The sequence below is a fragment of the Pteropus vampyrus genome, unplaced genomic scaffold, assembly GCF_000151845.1.
Source record: "Pteropus vampyrus isolate Shadow unplaced genomic scaffold, Pvam_2.0 Scaffold45, whole genome shotgun sequence".
NCBI lineage: Eukaryota > Metazoa > Chordata > Mammalia > Chiroptera > Pteropodidae > Pteropus > Pteropus vampyrus.
The window spans coordinates 3,379,770-3,400,595 of record NW_011888826.1 but is presented as its reverse complement, the minus strand read 5'-3'; the positions used below and the strand labels follow the sequence as shown (position 1 = coordinate 3,400,595).

General features: G+C 40.9%; 1 protein-coding gene across 6 annotated transcripts in view; it reads right to left on the bottom strand.

Moving 5' to 3' along the window:
- Positions 1-20,826, bottom strand: part of LYN (LYN proto-oncogene, Src family tyrosine kinase) — a 118,433-nt gene that overhangs the window by 34,707 nt on the left and 62,900 nt on the right. For all 6 annotated transcript variants that reach the window (XM_023530046.1, XM_011359168.2, XM_023530047.1 and 3 more), the window contains 2 exons: positions 9,074-9,256; positions 7,007-7,083 (listed from right to left, as the gene is read on the bottom strand). In XM_023530046.1, coding sequence (XP_023385814.1) covers positions 7,007-7,083; positions 9,074-9,256 — 260 coding nt within the window. The remainder of the gene's footprint in view (positions 1-7,006; positions 7,084-9,073; positions 9,257-20,826) is intronic.

Below are 20,826 nucleotides of genomic sequence, written 5' to 3'. Positions count from 1 at the left end.
AACAGAAAAGCAGAGCACACTGTGGGCCCCCGAGCATCAAAGCAGACTGGTTTCTACAGCTAGCATCTAGGGATGTGTGTGTGCGTGCGTGCCTGCGTGCGTGTGTGCGTGTGTGTGTGTGTGTGTGTGTGTGTGTGTGTGTGTGTGTGGTGGGTGGGCAGGCACAAATACATACCACAGTAAATACAAACAGCACCCACTGACTGCTCAAAAGTTAAATAAAACAAAGAGTGAACTATAACTCCTGTCAGACTATTTGCTGAGTATAAGCATTTTTTGTTTTTCTCAAATACATTTTTTCAGTTATCTACAGAACAGTGAACTGTTCCTCCTATACAACGCAGGAGTTGACGATACTTCTGGTCTCTTTAATGTCCACATCTCTCAGTGTCCTCACTCCCATTCTCCCTACAATACATATCCCCATTAGCACCCCGTGGACCTCTTTTCTGTGCCCTTATACACTAAGTTCCTTCAAAGACTCCTCTCTACATCCAACTCCTTCCCCGGCTGGCAGGGCTAACCCTGGCTCTTAAGGTCGCCTCCTCCAGGAAGCCTACCTCTTGCTGCTATCTCACTCTACCGGGTTCCATTCTGCTCCATGTGACCTGAAAACAGCCTGCAGTGCCCGTCCCAGACAGCCCTTGCCACGTTCCTAGCGTGCCGTCCACTGCTCTTGCCTGTTACTTACTGACCTCCTACACCAAGCCATGTGCTCCTTGAGGTGGACCCATGTCTTGCTTATCCCATCCTCGGCACATGCCCGGCTGTGCTAGGTACACGTTTGTAGGTGAAAAAGAGGAATGCGTGCCAGGAGGGTGAGGGGAACACAGGGAAGCAAGCCAAGTGCTCCAGACAAAGGCCAGTTGGAATTTACAGTCTGCTGCCCCCTTCAAAGTGTTTTCATCCCACTTTTAAATTTTGAGTGCTGGTAAAGAACTCTGCCCACCCCTAAACTACTTCAATCTCATTCTAGCCTTTAAGGCTTCCGTGATGACGACCTAAAGAAGAAATTATTTTGAGATTTATAGTAGTGCTGACCAGGAACTGCCACCCCTGGACAAAATTATATCAAGATAAGAGGCAGTGCTGGTACACAGACCCAAAGTGCCACCGCCTCCCCTTTACATTAGCTTAAAGCCTCCTCTTGGTGCCAGAAAGTTTTCCGATCAAAATTAAAACAAGAACAACTTCTTCCGCCTAATTCGCTATTTTAAACTGGTTAGTCATGGTTCCTCTGCTTAAATAGGCTAAACACCTCCCCACCACCACTTACCAAAAAAAAGAGAAGAAAGTTCCTGTTTTATACTATTTTTAAATGATAGTTTCCTATTCTTTCAACATTTTCAGAAGAAAACTGTCTATGATCCAGTACTGCAATTCTGACGGTAGCTCTAGTTTCATTTGTCCATTTTGTAAGTTTTCATGGCCGAGGCTTACGCCTCATATGTAACATTCGTTCCATGAAAAAGCAGAGCACTCACATGCCTGACACCTGGACACTACGTTCATGCGACGCATTTATATTCCTTTATTTAGAGGAATGTCAAAATCTGCCATCCATGTCATCTGAATACACCCCAAATCATTAATTTACAACTTCTGGGTGACAATCCACATAGATATTCTAAGTAGGAGGAGACTGCCGACTTGCGTTAGAGTCAGTAAGTAAGTTAGTGGGAGACCTAACCCGTGCTTCTCGTGGTGCAGAGGAGGACACCGGGCCCATCCAACAGACGATTTTCCCCAGGCAGGAGCAGGTGTTCGGACACTCAGCTCAATGCTTTTCTCCACCATTAACATCATCAATAGACCCATCTACAAAATGATGGTGATATTTCTCATATTCTCCAGAAAGAGATAATCACCATGTCTGTCTTTTATATTGGGAATGGCATCCGAGCAATTGTGCTTTAATGATGCACACCAGGACTCATCACATCCTGATGGCCGTGTGGCACCTTCAGCCTGAGTGGGGTCCAGTTCAAATTATTTTATGGAATTAACTCTCTCTTTAGTGCTGGCCATTTCCCTTTAAGGAGGCTTCTGTGCCTAGAATTGGGAATGTGGGGCCTCAATATAGAGTCAGGTATGAGAATTCCCATGTTAAGAGGTGAGATTGAATATGAGGTGGGGAGACGTGGCCTGGTGTTCTGGATGAAAAGCAAACTGTCTGTCGGTTGACGTTTCCACTTGCTACTGAATCTGACTCAGTATCTTTTTCCTCAGTGTAGTTCCTCCTCCAGTTTAAGTAAATTAAATGAGATGACACTATCAATCAAGGGTTAATATTAATAAAGGTTTTGAAAATAAAGTTGTTGTCTTATTATGATATTATTGGGGATCGAGGGTAGAGAACAGCCTTGAACTGGAAAATGAGAAACCTAACTTTCAGGTTCTTTACAAAGAGACAAAGTGAAGAGACTCATGTTTGATAGTACTGGCAAATGTTCTAGAAAGTTCCCCAAACACCCCCACCAGACATTTCAGAACTGATTTACCACCAACAGATGGGTGGGTCCGACCGAGAGTGATTATGAGGAATTCCTAATCTACATATTGTTTTCTCAGTTAGTCCACACCCTGATGAGGGAGACCTCAAAAAGCTCTGACGTCAAAAGGCCTGCCTCCTGAAAACGGTTGAGAATTACATGGAGGGGGACTGAGGTTTCCTATCTTCCTTGTTTTTACCAATTTACTACTTAAATGTGGCTTAAAATGTAATACTAGGGGACAAAATATACATTGAGCATAACTACTACGTGATAGAAAGATCTATGTCTTGGCAATTGAGATTTTGGGGGGAAATAAAAAAGCTGATAATATCATTAATTCTGCTAAGTAAAATCCATAAAGGGGGAAAATGCATGTCAGTATAGTGTCAGGTGCAAAATGATCACAGTAGCAACTCTGATTGTGGAATGACAGTGGGGTGCAGAGGAAAGAACCAGTTTTCTAGAGTCTTAAGACCCGGAATCAAGTCCAGCAATTCTACTTACTAGCTCTGTAACTTTGGACAAGCCCAAGGTCATGTCCTCATTTGGAAAAATAACAATATAACAATATTAAATAACAATATAAATGCTTTCAAGATTGTGGGGCTCCAATCGGATGATGGACGTAGAAGTGCTTTATCAACTAGGAGTTAAAGAAATGTTACCTGTTGCCATGATTGTAACAAGTGAGGTTTTTCAGTTTTTACTGCAGTTTTACTCATACATAACTGTCCATTTCGTTTTTGGTAACTGTTGCACTTCAGGGTCGTGGCCACCGAAGAGCCAGAAACGCTGTGATGCACTTGTCCTGAATCAGAAGATGACTTATCTGACCTCTATACTGCAACTGTGAATTTCCCACTTCTCTTTCCTCTCAGTTTTACAAGTCTACAATTTCATTTCAGCTTCAGCTGAGGGAAATTACCACAGATTTCAACACCTTCTCTTTCCAAGTTCTTTTTTTTTTCTCTTACATGAGGCAAAGGCTGAAAGGGAATTATGCAAAGTCTCTCTGCTCTGAAAGTATCAAATTTCCTTTGTAAAGGGATAACTTTCCCTTTTCAGCACAAAAAGCAGAAAATCGCTTAATTTAATACAAGAAAAGCACTGGGTAAAGCTGCTTCCGCTGGGATTTCCTAATCTCCTTTCAATGAAGAGGAAGGTGAGTGGACTGAGAGATGGGTTGGAGAGTGAGGGTTACACTTGGGCCCAGAAGAGCCTTTTAGAACTCATCCTGAGACAGGAAGTGATGAAATCAGCTCTCACATGAACTGAGAGGCTGTCATGTGTACTCACCCCGCTTCCTGTCTCGACTGGCAAAAGAGGAGAATGGTAAGGGGAAAGCGGAGCATGGGGAAGTAGGTCATGGGGGGAGGGAAGAGGCGGCCAGATGAGAGGCTGTGGGAACAGTCCTGACACTGCCCCTCACCCGCTTCCTTAGTCTTTGGGGGCCGGGATAAGTAAAGTGGTTTATTTCTAGTCTAAATCTTCCATTGTGAATTGAACTATATCCTTTGTGAACACTCAATTTCCCAACTCTTTGATGCTACTGACAATGCTAATGGCAGAAAGTATAAACATATTTCATAGCCTACTAATTGTTTAGAGTTCAAATACAAAATGGACTTATACAGTTCTTCTTCCGCTTTACCTATCTCCACTCTAAATAGTTAGGCCAAGAAACGGTACAGGAAAGGCTGTATTATCGCCTATCTGGGCACCAGGTACCCTCTTACTGCCTTGAGACAGCTTAATCGATATTTGCTATCCTCATGTTATTCACAATGGCAAAGTGGCAAAGTTAATTGCTGGCCCATGATGAGGAAAAGGAGAAAAATTTCAGAGATGACTTTCTTTGTATAGAGAGATCATTTCAAAAACGTACGTGAAGGAGAAGAGGGGCGTTGGGTATACCAGTCATAAAGGGAATGGACGGTATGTACCACAGCGGGACCAGTTGTTGGGTGTGGTTAACAGAAAGCAGATGTGTAAGGCGTGTGATCTCAGACTGAGGGTCAGGCCCCCTCCTCATATTAGCGACATTACAATAAGAAAAGCCACAAGCAAATGAAGCAGGTGATGATGGGCGAGGCAACAGGTGGTCCCACCAGCTCCACCTTGAGGGAAGGACGGGGGAAGAGCCTGGGTGAACAAAGATGAACTCAAAAGGAAATGGTTTTGTGCTGAATCCATTTGCTTAGGGACTTCCTGGGTGCTGCTGACTGCTGACTGCTGACTGCTGACTCTCCCGCTGACACCTGACACTCCATGCACTTAAACTAGATGGTCGGTCCACCAATTCTACCCAGTCTTCACTGCTAGGAAGGAAATTCTGAGACGGAACCAGCATGAGCTAGATTTGGTTCACTGGCTTAGATAGAGACCAGTGATAGTGGCCTTGATTGCCCTCAGCCCCTCCTGGAACCTACAATTTGAAAGTCATGGTCAATGCCGGGCTCTGTGCTAATTTACTTTGCAAGCTACAAACGTTTAGAAAACAACTTTTCCCCTGAACTCCTTTCTAAGTTGGAAAAAAAGTTACCTTCTGTAGTAATAATAGTAATTTACAAGGTTAAAGGATACACAGACCTTGACTTAAAACTTTGACTATGTCAAGATAATAAGGTTTTATGAGATAAGCTATGCAAAGTCAAATACGAAGTACCCCTGTGACAAAATTAAGTCCTTCTTCAGGTATAGTGCATACCCGGGTGAGCGTAATTTCTACCCTACAGAACTGTAGGCACAGGTCAGACCCTCAGGCTATAACCACTCAGGTGTCCAGGTCACATGTCGCACTTTTCTATATCCCCATCAGCCCCTTTCCCTTTCTGAGGAGCAGGTGTGACAAACCTTTACTACACTCCTCAACTTTCTCATTCAACTGGGGACGCCCAAATCACCACCCTCATTTAGCCGTGTCCCATGTGACACAAGTTTATCAGACTTCTGCTTTCTCTAGTTCCTGACTCCCCCTCCACCCAGGATCTAGAGCTGCATCCATCTAAGTCGTCTTTCTTCTTCCTGCAGAGCAATAGTTTTCGAACTGTGGTCCTGGGACCCTTGCAGTCCCGTAGAGCCTCTCGGGAACCAGCCTGGAGACTCTGAGGGGTTAAAAAGTCAGGGCAGCTCGACTCTTCCCTTCTTCCGTTTCCGCTGCAGCAATTCTGCTTCTCTCCACGTCAGATGCTGGAGTTCCAGAGGACGTTTGAATACTCAGATAAGGAACCTACTAAACTTGCCGAGGTCTGGTAGATGAGATACGGGCTGAGAGGGATGACTTCATCACACACCTTTACCGGAGTGACAGGTACTGTCATCCCCAAGATTTCTCAGGTTCTACCGGCAGGCTCTGACGTGCTTGTGTCCCTACCAGCTCGTTTGATTCGACTCGCAATAACATCCCCGTAAAGCAGGCATTGTCATTCCCACTTGACAGATGAATAAACCAACCCAAAGCGGCAAATAACTTCCTGAAAGTGGCATGGCTGCTGAGTGGTGGAGCCACGACACAAACGCCAGTCTTCAGATGCTGTAATCCAGCTCTGCCCACCACACTCTACTGCAGAGTATATGTTCTGATCCTACTTGACTTGAATGGACTCATTCTTCCCTTTGATCTCATCTCCCAAGGCCACATCAATTTCCTAACTAAAAGAGGGTCTGAGGGAAGGAACGGGAGTAAGAAATGAAGATCATAAAAACCACCCTTTCTTAGAACTTGTAGGAATCTCTTGTGCTACTTTGGGTTTTATGGCACATAGCCTTCCTAACGTGAACCACCCATGGCCAATACTGAGAAACAAGCAAATTACTGAACATGACTAGTGACTACAATAAAACTATTCAAAGTTAGTAGCTGGCATCATTCAAATGTGCATTTCCTTGATATACCAGGCACATTGCTGTGTTTCTGGCTAACTTCCCTCTACTCTTAAATACATTTCTGGAAATGTGTGATTCCAACATAAACAAATTTGCAACTTGTAAGCTAGTTCTAGAAATATTATAAACGAATACATCTCAGAATCCTAAAGACATATCCAACAGGGAGGACTGAAAGGGGGTGGAGTAGAAAAAGGAATATTGTTTCTCTGTTTTCAAGAACACTGAGCACTTAAAATATCAGTACATTAGTTTAGTAACGTGAATACCATACATGCATCCATACACGCATCGTTAGAAGGTGCCGTGCTTACACTGCCTGGAATTGCTTCTACAAAATGCAGCGCAAAGTGATCAATTCAGCTGCATTTTCTTCTATCACTTGTGCAGAAATGAACACAAGTATAAAGAGATCGACTTGTATTAAAGAAGATGACACCCAGGTCCAAACTCAACACATGCACTCACATTCTGTGTGAAACACCCAGTATTGTCTCTAAGGAAGTATACGCATAATCACTACTGGGAAACAGAAATGTCGTCTCCTGAAACAACAATTTCATCATGAATCTGAAGCAGGGAGGGCTTCGGAAATTTCCATGAATACTGGCTTTTTCATACGTCACCTGAGCAGAAAAGTCGATTAGCTTGGGGAGCAGCACTTTGCTGCCTTCATCACTCTTCAGGAAATCCAGCAAACTGCCTGTTGACAGATGAAGAACAAGTTAGTGTAGTTTAAACACAAAAGAAAAAAATCCAAATAAAATTCAAATCATCATTACCATGGAGGGAAGAATCCCATGAAATGACTGGCTTTGCAATTCTGTATGGTCATAGTGCCTTTTCCTGATGTTGGTTAAAGCCAGTCCCCTCTAACCTGTTACCTTTGACCTGACGTGAAATGTACCTGTGCTCCAGGTAAGAAAGGGTGATGGTGGACACTCCTTTTCTTGTTACAGGTGTCTGAGAGCAATGCATTTCAGAGCTTTGTACTTGCCACCAAGGTACACTTACTGCAGCCACTTGGTCTTCAGAGCTTCTCTGAGACAGAAACCAGCAGGCCATCATAGCAGGCCTGCCCTGACCAGCTAGACAGCTGGGTTGGCTTTGTCTGTGTCCGGGAAAAGCACAGAACTAGGCACATGCCCTAGCTGCTCAAGGAGTAACTGATGAACAAACTGTGCTTGGAAAAAAGTTATGCCTACGTAAAAGGGAATGTGCCCACAGAAAACTCTCCTGCTTCCTCTGGCTTCTAAAACAAGACCTGCTTTTCTCCTTAGAACTTAAAGTGCTGACCTGAGGACAGGCTTGGCAAGCTACTTACCTGGTCTAAGTCCCTGTAAAGTAGGCACATCCCAGTAGCTATATCAGTCCTTGTGAGGACGGATTAAAGCACGTGCTTGGCAGGTAATTAGTGCTCAATAAATGTTCTGCTACCTCGTCTACAGCGTGGAACAGAGTACTTAGCCCTCAGATTGCCGAAAAGATTGAGTGAGATCACCCGGGGGAGGTGTTAAGAACAGTAGTATATAGTAAATGCTCAGTAAAGTCAGGCATTATCAGGAGAAACTCATATTTACATTTATGATTAAGAATACTAGTAGTTAATTAATTTGACTAGTATTTACTGAACTCCTATTAAGTGTGTAATCCTAAAACTGGTTTCTGAGCTATAACAACCTAAGCCATAGGGGCTAGGTTTTTTCTTTTCCTTCCTTCCTTCCTTCCTTCCTTCCTTCCTTCCTTCCTTCCTTCCTTCCTTCCTTCCTTCCTTCCTTCCTTCCTTCCTTCCTTCCTTCCTTTCTTTCTCTTTCTTTCTTTCTCTCTCTCTCTCTCTCTCTCTCCTTCCTTCCTCCCTCCCTCCCTCCCTCCTTTCTTTCTTTTCTTTTCTTATTCTTTTTTTTTTCCTTTTTTAAAATTATGTCCTTTTTTAGAAGGAATCTGAGAGATTAATATTATGGAGTATTAACACATATTAAGAAACTATTCATCTTTCTAACCTATTCAGCTATGACATCACACTATAATCTCCATTATGTATGAAATGGTGGTTAATTCTGGATTACTGCTTATGTTTCTTTTCTACCTTCATTCCTTCTTAAGATTTTTAAAAAATCTTACTAGTATCTCTGGAACTGGAGGAAGAAGGATGACGATTCAAACCCTTTTTTCTGATGGTGAAAACAACACAAGAAAAGATGGTTGCTTGAAACCTCTTCTGTGATTCTATGATTACGTAGGATTTCAACGTCGACAAGTTTTAAAAATGTTAATGTTTTAAAGTGACACCCTAAATATTTAAATAATGCTAAAGAGGAAAACAAACTAGTTTTAGGATTTTGAAAACTCATACTTTAAATATATAATAAAAATACTCTTATTTAAAATACATATTTATTTACTCGACAAGTATTTATTGGTTGCCTAGTAGGTATTGGGCACTGTTTTGGGGGCTAATATAAATACAGAGGTGAATGCACAGAAAATAGGAAAACTATATATTAATTTTATAACATGGATTACTTACGAGGGGGTGGTTTATGAAAATGCTTTGTTTTCCCATATTTTCTGATCTTTTGGTGGTGAGCATACTGTTTTACAATTAAAATTGTTTGAGTGTTACCTGAACATTTAGACATGTTACTTCTAGGGATTAAGCCTTTTAACAGCACTGGGCTTGGGGGGTGCCTCACCCTTGGCCATGTACTCCGTGATGATGTAGATGGGCTCCTCTTTGGTGACCACTGCGTACAGCCTCACCAGCTTGTCGTGCTGCAGGGTCTTCATGAGGTTTGCTTCTTCCAGAAATGCTTGCACAGACATAGTGCCTGGTTTCAGGGTTTTTACAGCCACTTTGGTGCTATTGTTATAGTAACCTAAGATGAAAGAAGAAGGGAGGACATGCTTTACCACATGGAAAATCCAAAAACTTCACGCGGAGTTAGAAGAAAATTGTGTTACAGATAGAAAACAACTTACATAAAATTCCATATAGTGTTAACGTTAGGGAAGGCTGAGTAAAGGATATATAGAAATTGTCTGAACCACTTTTATAAACAAATTTAAAATTATTCCAATAGCTAAAGTTTTAATAAAGCAATTGGATTTTTTTAAAAAAAAAATCTGTTGTATTCCATCATGGGGACTAAGATTTTCCTCTAATTAATAAAGTGTTCTTTATCCAAGACAGGAAAAAAAAAACCACCACAGCTTTATGTACTTTTGCACACACGCACACATACACACACACAGACAACAGTCTGGAAGAAAATACACCAAAATATACCAAATACCGCCTATCTGCAAGGGTGGAATAATGGTAGTTTTAATTTTGTTCACAATACCTTTAACTACTTAACAAATATTCTATGGTGAATATGTATTATTTTTACAATCAGAAAAAAAGCTTTGCACTTAAAAATTATTTGTCTACGTTAACTTTAAAGTATGATATGCTGAAATCAAATGAGCATTTCCCAAAGTTTCCAAAGAGAATGGGACTTGGATGATTCTCCATGGACAAAGGGCTCTGTGCCGAGGCCTGGGAACCACTGCCTGCCGGCGCACCCTCGCCCGCCCCCCACGCCCAGCAGAGGCAGCAGAAGCATCAAGAGCCCTTCAGTGAAGAAACCCGTCTGACTTGGCTAACCTCAGCATTTCCCACACTTTCTTGTCTACGGAACACTTTTTCATGCACCTTTCCACACCCTCTGGAACACGCTTCGGGAAATACTGACGCAGCATGGTTCCCCCAAGGCACCACTTTTCTGGGACCTGCCTCAATCATGTGCTAAATTCTGAGTCTGGTTTTCCTCTGAGAAAGCCTTTCCTCACTGGTTTTTGCAAAGCAGAAATATACATAATCAAATTCTCCTTTGCTTTCCTCTGTTTTTCTTGGAAGTGAGAAACATAAAACAGGGTGGGCAGAGAGTGGCATTTTGTCACCACCAGGAACCTCCCTGAAGATTACCTCTACCCGGTGTGTTACAGCTTTATAGTACCTGCGCTAAGAAAAAATGCTGATGTATAGTGTCTGGTTCCCCTTCTTAGGTCACACAGTAATCTGGGTATGTATAGCATAGAGAGATGACTGGAATGTGCTCAGTGAGACATCAACAATGATGGTCTCTGAATGGTCGAATTTGGGGTGACTTTTACATTCTGTTGTTTTTTTTTTTTTAATTTTAATTAAATTTGTGAATGAATACAGCCATCCCCCTTATCTGTGGTTTGCTTTCTGAAGTTTCAGGTACCCACGGTCAACTGAGGTCTAAAAATGTGACATAGAAAATTCCGGAAATTAACCATTGATAAGTTTAAAATTGTGCGCTGTTCTAGCAGACTGATGAAATCTCACATTGTCCCCTTGTTCACCCTGATGTGACTCGTCCCTTTGTCCAGCATCCCCACGCTGTAGACACTCCTCGCCCATTAGTCACTTAGTAACCATCTTGGTTATTGGATCAGCTGTCAATTGTATGGCAGTGCTTGCGTCCAAGTCACCCTTATTTTACTTAATGATGGCCCCAAGTGCAAGAGTAGTGATGTTGGCAATTCCAATATGCCAAAGAGAAGCTGTCAGGTGCTTTCTGTAAGTGAAAAGATATGTGCATATAGGAAAAAATGTAGTATGTGTAGGGTCTGGTACTATCTGCGGTTCAGGCATCTCCTGTGGGTAAAGGAGGACTACCATGTGTGTCATTTTTTTTTTATAAAAGTAATTACTTTTAAAAATAAAATAATTGTGTTTCTATTTCTATATCTTCAAATGGGCAAGAAAAAGTATTAGTTTATAGCTAACAGTCAATCCTAGTAAATATTTTCTCTTCTGATCATTAACACTGATTTCTCCCTTAAAACTTTTCCTTTTATATTTCACTTTGATTTGTACCTAGTAGTAGCTTGTACTCCAGCAAAACGAAGAATACAGTACAAAATAAAATAAGCGTTAGAACATATGAATAAGAAAACTGACAAAATACTGTCCTAGCTCATTTTTAAAAGCCACAAACTACACAAAATAATGAGATCGTGAATAAATTAAATTGATTTTCTATCTAAATGCATAATTATAAACAATACAACCTTTCCTATGGCTCTTAAGAGTAAATTTAAAGTAAATTTCACCACCAAAAGTCTTTTAATATTACATTTTAATCAAGAAGATTCCATCGTAAATTTGTTTAAAAGTTTATAAACAGGTCCTCAGTTACATGAATATATCTGTGGCAAAGCAGAGCAAAAAATACACTCTCTTTGATAAATGTAATTGACAAAGACTAGTATTCAGCATATATAAAGAATTCCTACAAATCAATAAGAAAAATAGAAAATAGGCAAAGGCTTGGATGAACATTTCAAAGAAAAAATCCAAATGACTAATACACATGTGAAAGGAATTCAATCTTATTAGTAATCACAGAAATGCAAATAAAGCCATTGGGAGAAACCACCACCCACTTGACAAAAAGCAGAAGCACATGCCCCTTGCTAGGGAAACTGGCAGCTCCCACTGGCCCTTTTCTGTACTTTTTTTGAGCATCACTGAAATTCATCTCTAAAGCTTCTGGCTTTAAGAATATTCCCAAGGGGCCCATGAAGACTATTGACAGAGTAGCCTCCATTTAAGTGCAATTATCTTGAGTGAACACACACACACACACACACACACACACACACACACACACTGTATGTGCTCTTGTATGTTGCTGGTGAGGGTCTAAACTGGGACAAGCACTTGGGAAACTAAGCTGGCAGTATTTAGCAGACTTGAAGATTCAGACTCCTATGATCTAGCAAACCCAGCCCTGGTCACCCTAGATGAACTCATGTACCCTTGGCAGCAGCACAGAAATGTTTATAGCAGCCAAAACCAGAGAAGCACTCCATTCCATCAATAAATAGTGAAATCACTGAATAAACTGTTATACATCTTGAATATAAATTCAACACCATACTATATATAAAATGAGGATGAATAAACTTTGCTACATCCTACACATAAATGAATGACTCTCACAAGCATAATGCTGACTAAAAAGAGGCAAGACATAATAAAAGAGTACATTTGGTCTGACTCATTTATACAAAGTTCAAAAAACAGGCAAAACTAAATTCTATGGTTTGGGGATGTACACCCCCACATACAAAAGTAGCAGAACTGTAAAGAAAAGCCAGGACATGATCACAAAGGCCAGAAGAGCAGCTGCCTTTGGGCGACAGGCGTGGTTGTGACTGGAAATGGATAAGTGGGGGCTTCTGGGTGCTGGCAAGTTTCCACTGCGTGATCTCAGTGGTCACCGCACAGGTGTTCATTTTGTAATTATTTGTGGTGTTGAATATTTGTCTTGTAAGCACTTTTCTGTCTGCTTGTTATATTACATACAATAAAAGTGAAAGAACCAAAATGATTCTCCTTTCGTCTTAAAAGCAATGGAACTCTTTGAGGCATTTACATAACACAAAATTATGGGTAAAGGATGAAAAAAATGCTTTCCAAGGGTAGGGGGGGAAAGTTATCAGGAAATACTGCAGCTGCTAAAGATATTTAAAATGCTGATAAGAAGTTCGAGAGGAGCAGTGACTAAAACAGCTGTGTCAAACAGCCCAAGAAGTGGAAGCAGCTTTCACTTAATGGTGTCTTAGGGCCGTGACATTTAAACAATAGGGCAGATTTTCATCATGATTTTCGTTCAGGACTAAGGACAAAATTGTACTTCCCAGTAATATGCAGGTTCAATTCACCCAGTCGCGGAGATTTTGGTTCGCATTACAGATGAAAAATGATTTTAGAAAACCTTTGGAAGATAGTAAAGTTTTCCCCTGGGGTGCAACTTTACCGCAGTAAAGAAAACTGGTATGAAGATCTGAGCTCAAACTGAGCAAGTCTGACTACCTTGCTAAAAAGCACCTAGGGAGAATGGGTTTAAAAAAAAGATGTATGTAGTTGATTTTGGAAGTTGGCTGGTCATTAATTTCAATGCTATTGGTTCAAATGAAAATGTATCAAGCAAAATTCAATTCAAAATAAGTTTCCTTTCTTCCACAAAGTCTCTTCATAGACCAAGTGGTAACAGGAAACATCATCCTCGGCCTCACAGATCAGTCAGTTCCCTGGGAGTCCCACAATCCATGGAGGAAAACATGTCACCATGCCAGATGTCAAGAGGATCACACCAAGAGGAAACAGCTTGAGGAAGAAACTCCTCTTTCTTTTATCCCTATCCCCTCCTACCCTGCCCCCTGTCCCCTGCCCCAGGACAGGTCACTTCCTAGTATTTGTTCACTGATTTCAGATCAAAATAATTCAAACCACAAAATGTGACTGATGAGAGAAACTAGCCTGCTAATCCTTAAGAAATATAACTTTTGGCAGCTCTAAACTGCACAGACTTTGCTATTATACCAGCCCCCAGACAGTCAGACAGATGCACAAACACACGTGGGAGAGGGGCAACCTTTAACCTCTAATTTGTAGCATAACATCACTAATCATTATTTTTTTTGTTTTATTCCCATTATTCTTCTGCTAAATGCATTCAGCATACTGACGTGGATAGCTAAGGAGAAGCTCCCTGACGGACAGCCAAATTCACAGAACCGTATCTGTAAAAGGTCCCAGATAAAATTTAAAATTTTTTTAATTTTTTCTTCTTTCTTCCTTCTCCCTTTCCTCCCCTCCCCTCCTCTCCCCTCCCCTCCCTTTCTCCTTCACTCCATTCTTCCATCCCTCATTCCCTTCTATTCTTTCCTTTCAATGCAAGACTAGAAGGAGAAAAACATAATTAAAAAACAAAAAAAATAATGTCAATATCCAGACAGTGATATTGTATTATAGTTTTGCAAGATGTTACTATTGGGGTAAACACGGTAAAGGTTACATGGGATCTGTTTGTATTGTTTTACACACACACACACACACACACACACACACATATGTGTGTGTGTATATATATATATATATATATATGATAGCTTTTTAAAAATATAATTCTAATACTATACCATATACTCATTTAAAGTATACATTTCATTGGTTTTTGTATATTTGGAGTCATGGAAGCATCACTACAATCAATTATTGGAACATTTTCATCACCCCCAAAAGAAATCTCACACCCACCTATTAACAATCACTCTCTCATCCTTCATACCTGAGGCGTTCACTCATCTACTTTAGTTCTATCGATTTACCTATTCTGGACATTTTATATAAATGTAATCATATAATATGTAGTCCTTATAATATGTGTCCAGCTTCTTTCATTTAACATAGTGTTTTCAAGGGTTGTCCATGCTGTGGCATGTGTCAGTACTTTACTTATTTTTTTTTTTGCTGAATAATATTCTGTTGCGTGGCTATACCATATTTTGTTTATAGATTCATCAATTTATGGACATTTGGGTTGTTTACTCTCTTTGGCTATGATGAATAATGCTACTATGAACATTCATGTAAAAGTGTTTGTGTGGACATGTGTTTACATTTCTATATTATTTCTTATGATTGTGTGTGAATTTATATTTCAAAATAAAAAGATTAATTTAAAAAAACAAGAAACAACTTGTATTGAGTGAGGAAATCCTGGGTAATTTCTCCCCTCTGTTTCATGACCTTTGCTCTAATGTTACCATACTTTATTTATAATAAAATGAAATATTTAGTAATAACAAGGATTCCCTGAATGCTGTTGACTGGGCCGAATGCTTACTTGCACCATCTCATTCGATCCTTACACCATTCCTACAAGCTGGATTCTATTATAACCCCATTTCAGACAAGGCTCTGCTGCCTCTCTCTTTTAAAACATTATTAGCAAATCAAACAAGTAGCCCAATTAAAAAATGAGCAATGGACTTGAATAGACATTTCTGCAAAGAATATGCACAGATGGGCAATAAACACATGAAAAGATGTTCAGCATCACTAATCATTAAGGAAATGCAAATCAAAACCACAAAGAGACACCACCTCACACTCATATTATAAAACAAAAACAAAAACAAACCCACCAGAAAATAACAAGTGTTGGTGAGGATGTGGAAAAACTGGAACCTTTACGCACTGCTGATGGGAATGTAGAATGGAGGTTGACAGGGGCTGGGGAAATGGGAGGAAGGGGAGCTGTTGCCAAAAGAGTATACAGAGTCCCAGTTCCACAAGATTAAGATGGTAAATTTTATATTATGTGTATTTACCACACACGCAGAAAGTTATTAGCAAATCTATTCAAATAATATATTTTCATAAGATGTTTGCCCTCTTTCAAACAGTTTAAATAAAAAGTAACATTCTGGAGAAAACGATTACGTATTTTCCAATGCCCCATTCTCCTCTCTTCTAAATCTCAGCTTCTCCCAGGCACCACCTGGGTACATGCTAAATAAAAGTCCTAAAATCAGTGTGAACCTTTACCACGTGGCCAGGTGAAAGCCCACGAACAGGAAAGAGTGAGAAATGGGCAGGAGGACTGGTGTATCTAAAACTGGAAGCAAAGAAGTTTTCCAGTCCCAGAAAGAATCAGTGTGCTCGAGCTCCAGGTGACAATTTCAGCACAGGCTTTAGCTACTCATGACCGACCTGTGCTGTGAGCGGATCTATTCAGTCGTGTCTTCCCCACGCCCGAGCACGCCTCAGCTGCTACCTTGCTCTTAACTTAGCACCAGCTCATCAGTGTTTCGGCATGGACGAGTTGGCTGGCAAATGGCACCTGTGAGCACCACCATCATGCAGCTGGTAAGAGGTTACCATTCTACTTGCTAGTAGCCCTCAAGCAAATTTTAAGAGAACACAATCTCTTCCCCCTCAAAGTGATAACTCCCCAGACCAGCAGATCTTATCTCTCGTCTCTTGGGTGCAAAGAGCATGCAATTTGATGCCTTTATCATGGTTTCACAGCTGAACAGAAAGAGTTCGGCGCACAACTCCAAACCATCACTTCATACGCAGGGCTACTGTTTTAGAGCAGACAAGTACACCCAGTTAAGTTCCCTCTACTTTCCTCTTCATGACATATAAGTAATTCCTTTGCTGGCAAATATCCACAGGAAGGTCTAACTGGATTGTTTATAGTTTGCATTCATGATTAAAATTAGGGAAAGTCTATTGAAATATAGCTTCCAGAGCCTCTAGTCAAACACAGTAAAATGGAAATAATAAAAATAGAGTACACAGAGACAGACTCTATAGGAAAGACTTCAGCTACATAATTCCATTCTTCCTTTCTGCAGCTGGTGAGAGTTGTCTGCCCATTTTACCAGGAAACTGGGGTAGGGAGTCAAATTAACTTGTAGAGAGCTTAGTAAGCAAGTCCAGGTCTAGAGCAGCCAGCTTCCTCACTGCCTCGAATGACTTTGGGTAAGCTGTTTCTCTGGTTCTCAGTGTCTTCATTTATCAAATGATGACAATAATTCTTATCTGACAGTGACACCGCGATGAGCACAAGAGATAATCGACGAAAATGTACTTAGAAGGGGGTGTTGGACGCTGTATGGCTGAGACACTCTTTTCTCTCCTCCTCCTCTACTTCTTATCATTTCCTCTCCACTCAAAGTCAAGGTAAATACCGAGAGGAAGGCACATTCCTTGGGACTCAGAGACCTACAGGGCAATTAAATATAATTGTGAACACATATTTTCCTGCCAATACTCTCGATGAAGAGAGAAGACTGGGTAGGGGAGGCCCGGGAGAGAAGGCACGGTTCCTGCTTGCCGAAGGGAGCCAGTGGCGTTGGAGGAGGCATGGTCAGGGGAGTGTGGGAGGGCAGGGGCGGGCTGCAGCTTTTTAGAGAAGTTATGGCTTCTAAGAGGGAAGAGAATTCAAAATGAGCAAATAATGCTGAAACCACTTGAGGGAAGTTCTTTTGGAGCACAGGATAGTTACACAATCTTAAAAACTCTCCTCACAGTTGTTATTTCATTATAAAAGGGAATTAAAAAGTAACATTTACGATGGAGAAACCTGGAGAACCTCCTTAAAATTAAAAAAAAAAAAGTCACCAACTAATATTCTGTGCCTCCTGACAGACGCACTGAGGACACAGCATCACTTAGCATTATTCATGCACGAAGGCATAACCCAAGCCAAATCAGAGTAAACATTAAAAAAAAAACCAAAAACCCAAATGAGGGTATTTTACAAAACAACTGACCTGTGTTGTACCAAACGTCGGTGTCATAAAAAATGAAGATGGGCTGAGGGACTGCTCCAGAGTAAAGAAGACTAAAGCTACGTCAACTAAAAGCAAATACGCGATCCCAGATAGCTACAAGGACATTATTGGGACAATTGGGGAAATTCGAATACAGACTCTGTATTAAATAATAGTATGTATCAAAATGTTAAGTTTCCTGAATGTAATCACTGTATTGTGTAAGATAACGGCCATGCTCTGAGGAGACACATGCTTAAATACTTAGGGGTGAAGCGTCATCATGTCTGCAACTTACTCTCGTGTGGTTCAACAACAATAAAATATGTATGTGTGTGCGTGTAATATATAAAAAAGATAAAGAAAATGTAGCAAAATATTAATTGGTGAATCTAGGTGAAGGGTATACAATGTTTATTATACGATTTCTGCCCCCATTCTGCGGATTTGGGGGGGGCGGGAAAGTATTAAGAAGTAAATACAAATACCTCAGCGGGGAAAGAAAAGAAGGCAACATTTTTTTTTTTTTTAAACAAGCTTGATGGTTCCTCAAAAAAGTTAAATGTAGAATTATCATATGGCCCAGCAATTTCACTCCTAAAAGAATGTATATACCCCAGAGAAATGAAAACATTTGTCCACACAGTAAATCGTATGTGACTGTTCATAGCAGTGTTATTCATAATAGCCAAAAAGGTGGAAACAGCCCGAACATTCGCCAACACAAAAACGGATAAACAAACTGTGGCATAATGAAATGTTATTCACACAATGAAATGTTATTCGGCCTTAAATCAGAATGAAGTTCCAAGACACGGTATGACATGGATGAACTGTGAAGACACTATGCTAAGTGAAAAGGACTGATACTACACAATTCCACTTACACGAGGTACTCAGAATAGTCAAATGCGCAGGGACGGAAGGCAGAAAGGTGGCTGCCAGGGGCTGGAGGAGGAGGGGACGGGCGGGCTGTTAAGGGGTACACTGTTTCCCTTAGGGGCTGCTGAAAACATTTTGGGACCAGACAGAGGTGGTGGCTGCACGACAATTTGAATGTAGTAAATGTCACTGAATTGTTCATTTTAAAATGATTGATTTTATAGTACATGAATTTTACCCTAATAGAAAAGAAAAGAGCAGACAGAGAAAGGAGGAGGATAATATTATGATTTAGGCAACAGAGTGAATGAGAGGCCACACCTAGAGCGAGCGAGCGCTCACGCCCAAGAATCTGCTGACCGGAATGGAAAAAGTGCCTTATGCGCACTGCCCACCGGTTCGGAAATGTGGCAACCAAATGAAAGATGCGAGGTGTGTAATTATAATTTACCTGAATTCTGTAAATATGTTCTTAAAGACTTAAACAGCACAGTAAGAATTAATTACATGCTGGGTGAGTATCGGCCACATTTAAAAGACATTCTAGCTAAATTAGGATCATCAGGAAAAAGTGGGCAAAGCTGGGATCTCGGGGGCCAAGGTTCTAGAGGAAAACCTCTCCCTCCCAGACCCCTGGATGGGGAAGTAAAATGACCACGTGGCTGCAGTAGGCCAGAAGAGACTTTCGTTTCTGTTTGGCTGGGGCTGGGCAGTTTTTAAAAGCCATCCACCCCTTTTTTTTCTTTAGAAATCATGTTTGCTTTCACGTACACAAAGCTGGCACAGAAAGAGTGATCTGGTAAGATGTGCACGACCTAATATGTCATCCTTTCCAGAAGTAAGTGAGTTTTCAATTAGAACCATGAAGAATATATAATGCTTTAAGGAAGAAGAGGGTATTCTTATCACAAAAGAAATTCACATTCACCACACAAATTTTAGAAAAGACAGAGGGCCTAAAGAAATTCCCTGGAGAAAGCCACTGCTATGATTCTGCCAGCCCGAGAAGTACTTAATATTAAGGAATGGTTCATTAATGAAGCTTTCTTGGTGAGAAATTATAATAAATGTGAGGCTTCCTGAAGCCCATGAGCAAGGACTTGCCCTGAGACAGAAGATACTTAAAATGTGTGTCCAGAGACTCTGGTGATGAAAAAATCATAAAAGAGTAGACAGGACAATCAGGATAAATACCCACTGCCTTCTGCCTTAAAAAAGAATTACCAAGTCACAAGGAAGAGGAAGAGTCTAGTCAAATAATTTTTCAGGCCAGTTCTTGGTGCCAAGTAGACAGAGAAAAACAGAAAAAAAAAAAAATGATGCTTCTGACACCATTTAGTGTTTGGCTGAGAAAATTGGTAGAAATTGGCTCGAGCCCTTATTTTCCCAGCTGTCACCGCCAGAGTGGACTCTGGCTCCAGAGCGACACACTCACCCATCCAGACTTCTCCAAACTGTCCAGCACCAAGCCTCTTCACCAACTTAATGGACTCCCGTGAGATCTCCCAGGCATCTTTGTCCCACGGCTTCTGTGGTTTGGGACTAATGCATGCCTTCTCCAGTCTTCTGCACAAGCCATCTGATTGCTCTGATTTAAAATAAAAAACGAAGGTTAAAAATGTCACACTTTATATTTTACCAGTATCTATAGAGAGGTTTCAACTATTAGTCTTTTTTTACTATTAGTCTTTTTTTCCAGCTTGCCATATTTATGAACCTAAAATGCTTACGAGGGTATCTTTTTTACAGTTATGACTTTTGAAGCTCTTAAATGGAAAACAATTTAAAACATACTTGATTTTATGCAGTAGTACTGTTAATCTAGTAAAACGAACAAACAAAAATAACATAAACAGATAAAGGCTGACAGGCTGTCACACTTAAAACGTTATTTCAGATTGCTGAGCCCACGTAAGCTCAGAGCAGAGTGGCAGGGACTTGGTCATGTCACCAGGGGAGCCCCAGCCCCCAAACAGGGCCAGGGTATGGCGAGTGCTCACACACATGCCAAACGAATAAGTGAATGGGGATGACAGAGAAGGAGGAGGATTCCACAAAATCTGGGGTACCTTGTTCTCTCCATATTTTGAGCCCTGAGCAAACCTATAATATGTGTTCCCTTCGAGCAGATTGTAGAAATAAGCAGTAATAACGGCCGCCCACGACTGCCTTTGATCACACTGGGAATGAACCCAAAGCTGGTCACGAGTTCAGCTTGACAGGGCTGGAATGTGGCATTGGTGATGTAGGACCAATGACTTGCCACTTCTAAATATTTTGGTGTTGCAAAAATATGCACTATGTGAAAATACTATTCAGTTTTCTCTTTATAATTCTGAAACATCAACTGTCAAACAGCAGGAGCCAGGTGCACAGGACTGGAATAATTATTCACAAAGATCAACTCTGACTT